Here is an 8,570-nt window from a genome sequence, read left to right as displayed (position 1 = left end):
GCGCCCGCCACCGGCGGAGCGACCCCCCCCACCGTGAACCCCTCCGCCACAAATCCGGTCGGCACGCAGGGCCCAAACGGGGAGAACGAGCAAGCCGACCAACACATGCAGGATCCCCCCCCGGATGCCGCACCCCCCCCCTGTCCTCCTCACCTTCGAAGGGGAGTACGCAAAACCGGACGAGAAACCCTTCCCGCTACCGCAAACCTGCACCTGGTTAGGCATCTTCGAAAACACCATGCCCGCGCAGAAGGAAGCCTGGAACGAACAGGACATGAACACGGCGGCTATCCTATATCCCCCCCGCCCGGCGGACTACGCCAACCCCAGCGTCTGCGCGGAGTTCCTCCTGAGCACGCTAGAATTCCTCTGCCCGCCGGAAAAAGAAGAATTCGCCCCGCCCGAAGGGGAGATACGTGACGTCCTGCCCTACCAACCGGCCTCGAACAACGCCCGCGCGGAACCCTTCTACCTCGTCACCGGCCTAAACCGCAACGTCGCCCACACTCTCCGCTCGCAACCCGCATGGTCCACAAGAGTCGGGACCTTCTTCGTCCTACCGAACCCCGTCCCGATCCCGTCCTTCGCAGTATCGTTGAAGAACCTCCCCTGCCGCCCACAACAAATAGGGCCGCTCCGAACGGAGATCATCCAGAACCTCGAGAACAACGCGAACTTCATCAACATGGTTACCGCGGGTGCCATCGACAACAACATAGACGACGTCGACGCCCTCATCGACGCAACCCTCAAGTCCGTCGACATCAAACACATCAGCCTCCCACGGGGAGACAACGCGACGGCGGGCTTCGAGAATCGATGGAACGTATACATGAAGTGCCCGGTCCCAGCCGAGCGCCACGCCGGATGGATCAAGATGATCCAAGCCATACACTTCAAGGCGAAGTGGGGCACGGGCACGAAAGCCGACCCGATGCGCTGCACGTATTGCTCCGGAACCGACCACCAGCGCTCCATCTGCGACTACCCGGCGATGGCAAACTGGCTGGACACCGAGGACACCGCCCCCCAAGCCCTGCCGGGACAATCCATCGCCCCCGTCATCGCCGCCCTGCCCACCCAAAGCGAGGGCTCCGGCAACAAGAACCGCGGATACAAGGGCAAGCGCCGCAACGGACAGGGTAGAGGTAAAGCCCGCAACTAGACACCCGCGCTGCAGTACGGCTCGTTATATAGACTCATAGACCAACGTACACACCGTAGCACCTACCCCTAATGTCGTACAAACCCCTGCTCAATGAACTACCGCCTACGGGCCCCAACCCATAGCACACGGCTATACTGAGAGCAACCCAATACTGAGACTGCCACTCCGGGCGCCACTCGGTGCAACACTCAGCGCCGACAATGCCAACAACAGCCCCACCCCCGACACTGACGCAACCCAGGAAGGTGCCCTGACGTACAACCTGACCCTGCAAACCAGAGGGCGAGGCCCACGACCTGGACACAATTCGGAGCAAACCGCTCGCCATACGTCACCCGGAACCAACCGCTCATATAAAGGCAGCCAACCATAATTCGCATTGTCAGATCGAACCACCTCTGCCACGACCTCGGTTAACGGCCATGAGAATCGAAGCAGGGGCGACTATTAGAATAGCGGGAGAGAACGTCCTCTAACCCAAGCATCTACTCTCCTTTATGACGGTGAGCCCCCAACCGAGTCGACGAACCCCCACAAACCGACTTGAACCCCCAGGACAATCAACCTACACGCTCCTTCCGATCCGAGTACTGGCCCATACGCGGGGTACGGACACTTGCCGGTCGATGCGATGCGCACTGGCAGGCGCTCGAGAGGTCACCCCAGCACCCCCTACCCCTGCCGTGGCAAGGAACGAAGGTCAGGGTATACGACGACGCAGCAATAACCTGGGGGACACTATCAGTGGACCAGATAGACGACTACTACATCACCTTCAAAATAAGCGGACAAACCTGGAACATCACCCATGTGAACGCCAGAAACCACAACCCACCTATCATAATCGAAGGCGCAACTGCAATCAGCGAAACCACCCTCCTAACGATACCCCGAGTAGAAGAACCTCTGCTAGGCATACCGTGGTGGAACTGGCTCCTGGCCCGCGTCAAAGGACTCCTCAACCCCGATGTCCCCGCGGGCCTCTACGAGGGATGGGCGGTGGAAGGACATATCGTGTAGATGCCAACCCATGTACACGCTGACCGGATATCAATTAACATACCATGCACCCCTTCCGTACACGCCGAACGCACGTGTGCCAGACAAACGATGTAGCGCCGGCCGCAGAAACTAGAAAACACAAGGCGCTAAAGAAACGACAATAAGCCGGCGCACGAGAACGAGCGGAAAAGCCGGGAACCCACAAGCATCAACGAGCGCACCGCAACCTCACGCGAGGGAACCGCAAAGCGATGAAGGCAACGACCAAACAGCCTCCCGAACGCAGCGGGCGTGAAGGAGGAGGAGCGGGAAACCCAGGAAGCCATCATAAGTGCGGAGCCAGGAAACACTCGACGAACTCGTCAAACAACACCCACGTCACACCCGACACACACATGTCAAGGCGCGAAGCCTGCGAAAACACTAAACAAGAAATAACATGAGCAGTACACAGAATGAACACGGAATTAGCGTTGACCGTTACCCAGATATGGGAGACGGCCCCGGGACGAGATTGCGGTCTGCTGTGCGTGGGACGGAGGCGCATAGTTTAAACATAGAGAATCCCCCGCCCTGCGGCGGAACTTCAAAGGTTCGAACGCCGCAGATAAGTGAGCGAGAACCAAGGGCAACCGCAAGCCCTTCGGAACAGACAAGGAGGGTAAGCGCGAGCCCGACACGCGAGGACATTGAGGAGAGAGAGCCGATAGACGATCCCAACCCGGAATACCCCCAACACGAGATGCGAGACGAACTAAACGGCGAGGAAGACCAAGGAGACGACGACCAGCCCTGGGATAGCTGGGACTTCGAGCCAGACGAGGACATGTTGTGGGAACCGAGGACAGAACCGGAACCAGGTTCAACACCAGGCAACCCTAAGTGCAAAAAGAACACGAGGGCTACCATAAAGATAGCCAGCCTCAACATGAGAGGACGAGGAGACATGACGAACCTAGACCAAAACAGACCGAAGAACAAATGGTTCCACGTCAATCAGCTCATGCGCGAAGACAGGATTGGCATCCTGCTACTGCAAGAAACACACCTTACGGACGAACTACGTAACCAAGTCGAGAGTGTCTTCCAAAAACGATTAAGAGTATTGAACACCGCGGACGAGGAGGCACCCACAGCTGCCCGCGGACTAGCCTTCGTCCTGAACAAGGAACTAACGAACGCAGAGGGAGCCACAGTGGCAGACGTGATACCGGGCAGAGCCAGCCTACTGACGATACCGTGGCATCAAGACAGCGAATTGAGAATCCTCGGAATCTACGCACCTAATGACGAAAAGGAAAACGCAGAATTCTGGCGCACCCTACAACGCACATGGCGCACGAGCCGCCTCCCGAAACCGGACATGATGATGGGGGACTTCAACGTCGTGGAGGACAAGATCGACCGGCTCCCAATGCACAAAGATAACGGAGAAGCGACGGAGGCGCTCCGGACCCTCAAAGCAAAATTCAACATGCTGGATGGATGGCGAACGGACTATGACGACGTACTTGCCTATAGCTATACCCAAATCGCGACAGGGGCACACTCGCGCATCGACCGCATATACGCCACAGACGAAACCCTACGGGGCTGCGATCGATGGGAGATTGAGCACCCAGGTGCGATCGAAACAGACCACAAACTTGTCTCCGTCATGTTCACAGACACAAGCAAACCCTACATAGGCAAAGGCAGATGGTCAATGCCGACGAACATGATACGAAACGCGAAGCTAGCGAAGGACATACTCCAGTTGGCCAACACCACACAGAAAGACGTAGAGCGCGCCTGCGCGCTCAGGAATAGATCGCCCACTTGGAACCCGCAGACCTTGTGGGCGAAGTTCAAGCGCGACGTACAGAGCGCGGCACGGGAAATACAACGAGGGACAATGCCGAGACTAGACAGCGAAATAGCACGACTCGAAGAACAATTAGACGACCTCCTGAACGACACGGACGTACAGGAGGAGGAGAGAGCCATCCAGGGAGCCATGGTGAGCGAGAGAATAGACCACAAGCGAAAAGAGAGACATGCCCAAAAACGTATGAACTCCACGGCGCATGATCAGATCGAGGGCGAAGTAGTGTCTAAATACTGGTCCGCGATCAACAGCGATAAGAGACCACGCGACACCATGAATAAATTGCGCAACCCGAAATATGGTGCGCCACGAGAGCCGGAATTCATAACCAACTCCAAAAAGATGTCCGAAGCGGCGCGAACATACCACGAGGAGTTACAATCCCTAGACAAGCGCACCGAAGAAGAAGTTGACACGGCCCGTGCTACAGTAAAATCCCAAACTACCACACGCCTAAGCGACGAACAACGCACCGACATGAAGAACGGAGTCACAAGGGCAAACGTCCTCCGCGCCCTGAAAGACGCCCCAAACGGGAAAGCCCCAGGTATGGACGGCATACCCGCAGAGCTATGGAAGTTCCTGGACGAAAAATACGAATCCTCGAAAGACGGCGACTCACCGACGTGCGATATAGTAGAAACGATGACACGAGTGTATCAGGATGTCGAGAAACACGGCATATGCAGGGGAACAGACTTCGCCGTCGGATGGTTGTGCCCTATATACAAAAAAAATGACAGACTGGACATCAGCAACTACCGCCCCATCACAGTACTCAACTCAGACTACAAAACATTCACCAAAGCAATCACGAATCGGCTGGCAGAAGTCGCCAAGACAGCCATACACCCCGACCAAGCAGGATTCATTCCCGGTCGCTCAATCTTCGACCAAGTGAAACTCGCAAAGATGACGACACACTACGCCGCGCAATCCGACTTCCGGGGCGCTCTAGTATCGCTGGATCAGGAAAAAGCATATGATAAGATAGAGCACGAATACCTATGGGATATGCTGAGACACATGAACTTCCCAGAGGAGTTCATCGACACAGTAAAACACCTATACCAAGGCGCGGAAACAGCGGTAATCATAAACGGAGTAATTAGCTCCCGTTTCGAAGTAACGAGGGGGGTACGCCAAGGCGACCCCCTCTCATGCCTACTCTTCAACTTCGCCATCGAACCCCTAGCGTGCATGATCCGAGGGTCCGGTCTGAAAGGAATGCTAATACCCGGAATGGCAGAACGAACAATCGTGTCCCTATTCGCGGACGACACCTCAGTAGTTCTCAGCCACGAAGACAAATTCGAAGACCTGACCCAGATACTGGATACGTGGTGCGTGGCCTCCGGCGCAAAGTTCAATGTTGCCAAGACGGCAATCATCCCCCTCGGCCCGAAGGAATACCGAGACCAACTTATCGAGACGCGAAAACTTGATGACTCGCACGAGAGTATTCCCGCCGGGATCAGCATATCCAAAGATGGAACGGCGATACGTTTCCTAGGCGCATGGATAGGTAATGAGATTGACGACGCGACCCCCTGGGGGCCGGTGATTGAGAAAATAGACGCAGCCCTAACGCGCTGGGAACGGGGCCACCCAACGCTAGAAGGCAGACGTCTGATAACCCAAATGGTTGTAGGCGGCATGACACAGTACCTTACGAAGGTCCAAGGCATGCCCAAGGACGTCGAAACACACCTGTCCAAGAAAATACAGAGCTTCGTATGGAACGGGCAGAGGACGCCCCCCGTAAACGGAGACACGATGGCGCGCCCCATCCTAGAAGGAGGCAAAAAGATACTCTGCTTAAAGGAGAGAAACGAAGCGATCCAACTCACCTGGCTCAGAGCGTATCTAGACCTAAGCCCCCGGCGCCCGAAGTGGACGTTTATGGCTGACGAGCTGATAAGAAACAATCTGATCAAGACACTACAAAAGAGCGGCCCACGAATGCTACTGAATTGCCTCACACAAGAATGGAAGCCAAAGATGAGGGGAGGCAACCTCCCGGATGAACTCCAAGCAATGATTGCAATCGCAATCAAACACGAAGTACGGCTTGAAGCCATCGAACTCGGCGCCAACGTGAAAGCCGAACTGCCCCTGTGGCTCCACATCGGAGCAACTGAAGCGGCGAGAAAACTCCAAAATACTCCAAAAGCGAAATGCCTACGGAAAAACCACGACGTCGAAACCGTGGGCAACGCGATGGACCTCGAGGAATTCTGGCCATCGACACACCGCAAATCCAAAGACTGCTTGTGCGGGGCATGCATGCGGTCCAAGGCGAGAGGATGCAAGAATCCCGAGGCATGCCGACAAGCCTGCACCAAGCTAACGAACGAACTGCTCCCGAGGTGGAAAATACAGGGCGGAACACCCGCAAAGACAGCCTTCGACAGCAACACACGCACAGACGACGTGGAGGACACAGAACGGGAACAAATGATCCCCTTCCAGGACGAATACGTCGAACACGAAACTGCGAACTGCTTCCGCGTGTTCACAGGAAAGTCAAAACAGAAAGGAGAACGACCGATCCCGAGGACGAGCCCAGACGACAGATCGGCGATAGTAATCGCCGTTGCAGGGACCCGCTTCTCCCGACCGGACACAGAGACAAAGTTCGGGGGAGCCATATGGGCGGGGGAAAACAGCCCATACAATGAAGGGTTCCAAGTTCCAGGCCGGGAAGAGGACACCTACTGCCTAGGGATCCTCACAGCGATAGCCCAGGCCGCTAGTACGATCCCAGCCTCAAAGCCTATCATCTTCAGAGTCCCGAACGACAGCATAATCCGAGAGCTTACGAGGAACAGGAAAAGCCGAGAAGACCAAGACTGGTTAGGAGAGGAAGCGGGAGCGATGAAATCGGCGATCGCAAATATCCGAGCCCGAGAGGGCTGGACGGCGTTCCTACTAAGCCCCCTGAGAGCGAAACACGAGGGGACGAGCAAAGCACGCGACCTAGCAAGAGATGCACTCTCACACGGAGTGATCAGACCCTGGCCCGAGATCCCCGACGGCTTCGAGCTCCGGGGCGCAAAGCTAAGCACCGCGACACAGAGCGAACTGTACCGACGACTAGTAAGAGCACGAAAACCGAGCCAAAGGAGACGCACCGCGATAAACCTTGACATCATCAGATGGGCAGCGAAAGACCTCAACGGCACCCCCCCCACAGACGGATGCATCTGGAAAGCGACGAGGGATCCCGCCCTGCTGAGGAACGAACGCGCTTTCCTCTTCAAAACAATACACGACGCCCACCGGGTCGGCGAATACTGGGAAAAGATCACCAACTACGAAAACCGAGCTGTATGCGGGGTATGCGACTGCACGGAAACAATGGAACACATACTTACCGAGTGCAAAGGCAGCGGGTGTAAGACCATATGGAAACTAGCCGAGAAACTCTGGAACGAAAAGACCAACAGGCGCTGGCCAGGGACGAGTTTCGGAACAATACTAGCGAGCGGAATGGCGTCCCTCAAGGGGGACCGAGACGGGAGTGCGAGTAGATTCCTGAAGATCATAATCGCGACATCTAGCCATCTGATATGGGTGATACGGTGTGAAAGAAGAATCCAACGCGGCGAGCACCCTGAGAAACGACATACCGCGAACGAGATTCACAATAGATGGGTTGCAAAGATGAACCACAGACTACATCTCGACCAAGCGATGGCCGACAAGAGAAGGTACGAGAATAAAGCCGTATCGAGGAAGACAGTCCTGACCACGTGGTCGGGCACACTCCTCGAAGAAGAGAGCCTCCCCGAGAACTGGATTAGGAAGGATGCGGTTTTAGTGAGTATACAACCAATTCGCGATCGAGGGGGATGATACCCCCTGCGGTTGGAGTCTCACACTTCTAAGTGCATAATAGCATTTCCGCATGGTGTCTATGTCTTATATGAATATGTTCTACACGTTTATGTCTCACTTCTTACACACCCCTCCAAGCAAGGACCTCTCGGAGGCGAGCTTTGCTCGTCCGTCCGAGAGTAGCTTACAACCAAAAAAAAAAAAAAAAAAAAAAAGGAGTGTGTGCATCGCGCTGATAGAACGGCGTAGCGTCGCGATAGAAAGCAGGCATGGTGTGAGAGTTGGAACGATGAGCTGAGGTGATCTATGGAGAACTATTCGAGGAATGTTCGCCGATTTTGAAGCGGTGAGTTCGGAATGCTCTTATACACAACTGCGAAGCTATTTTGTGCTGTTTGCAACTTTCGATCTTGCTGGAACTTTTGCTGCACGTTTTGCGGCGATTCTCCTCCTATCGCCTCGTGATCCTCTTGTCTCTCGTGCTATGCCATTCCATACTGCTCTTGCTTTGCGGTTTGGCGTCGCTTCATTCTTCTGTGAGGTACGCTTTCCCACGTTTCTTGCATGAGGCTCTTCTGTTGACATCTGAGTTATAATTCCGTGCGCATGTTCGTATTCTTCAAGCATCTCGCGTGCTCCGATAAGCAATTCGTCGCGGGGCAGCCATCGGCTCTCATGGACGGCCTGATCTTT

General features: G+C 55.3%; 5 protein-coding genes across 5 annotated transcripts; all 5 read left to right on the top strand.

Annotated features, from left to right (window-relative positions):
* Positions 1 to 124: 124 nt before the first annotated feature.
* Positions 125 to 1,165, top strand: PUNSTDRAFT_134550 (uncharacterized protein; the record flags this gene model as incomplete). The annotated part of the gene is made up of 1 exon (XM_007384043.1): positions 125 to 1,165. One exon carries the CDS (start codon positions 125 to 127, stop codon positions 1,163 to 1,165), a length of 1,041 nt encoding a protein of 346 aa, XP_007384105.1.
* Positions 1,166 to 1,665: 500 nt separating this feature from the next.
* PUNSTDRAFT_134549 (uncharacterized protein) lies at positions 1,666 to 2,188 on the top strand (the record flags this gene model as incomplete). The annotated part of the gene is made up of 2 exons (XM_007384042.1): positions 1,666 to 1,671; positions 1,724 to 2,188. 2 exons carry the CDS (start codon positions 1,666 to 1,668, stop codon positions 2,186 to 2,188), a joined length of 471 nt encoding a protein of 156 aa, XP_007384104.1.
* A 1,183-nt stretch (positions 2,189 to 3,371) lies between these two features.
* Positions 3,372 to 4,166, top strand: PUNSTDRAFT_17686 (uncharacterized protein; the record flags this gene model as incomplete). The annotated part of the gene is made up of 1 exon (XM_007384041.1): positions 3,372 to 4,166. A coding segment is annotated over one exon (795 nt), but the record flags the coding sequence as incomplete, so codon positions are not given.
* Positions 4,167 to 5,237: 1,071 nt separating this feature from the next.
* PUNSTDRAFT_113754 (uncharacterized protein) lies at positions 5,238 to 5,947 on the top strand (the record flags this gene model as incomplete). Its single annotated transcript, XM_007384040.1, has 2 exons — positions 5,238 to 5,798; positions 5,897 to 5,947. The coding sequence occupies 2 exons, from the start codon at positions 5,238 to 5,240 to the stop codon at positions 5,945 to 5,947; spliced, it is 612 nt and encodes a 203-aa protein (XP_007384102.1).
* A 547-nt stretch (positions 5,948 to 6,494) lies between these two features.
* PUNSTDRAFT_69296 (uncharacterized protein) lies at positions 6,495 to 7,895 on the top strand (the record flags this gene model as incomplete). Its single annotated transcript, XM_007384039.1, has 1 exon — positions 6,495 to 7,895. The coding sequence occupies one exon, from the start codon at positions 6,495 to 6,497 to the stop codon at positions 7,893 to 7,895; it is 1,401 nt and encodes a 466-aa protein (XP_007384101.1).
* Between the last annotated feature and the right edge of the window lie 675 nt (positions 7,896 to 8,570).

Source organism: Punctularia strigosozonata, assembly GCF_000264995.1.
Source record: "Punctularia strigosozonata HHB-11173 SS5 unplaced genomic scaffold PUNSTscaffold_7, whole genome shotgun sequence".
Classification (NCBI taxonomy): domain Eukaryota; kingdom Fungi; phylum Basidiomycota; class Agaricomycetes; order Corticiales; family Punctulariaceae; genus Punctularia; species Punctularia strigosozonata.
The sequence above is the reverse complement of the archived record's forward strand: the minus strand, read 5'-3'. Positions and strand labels throughout refer to the sequence as shown.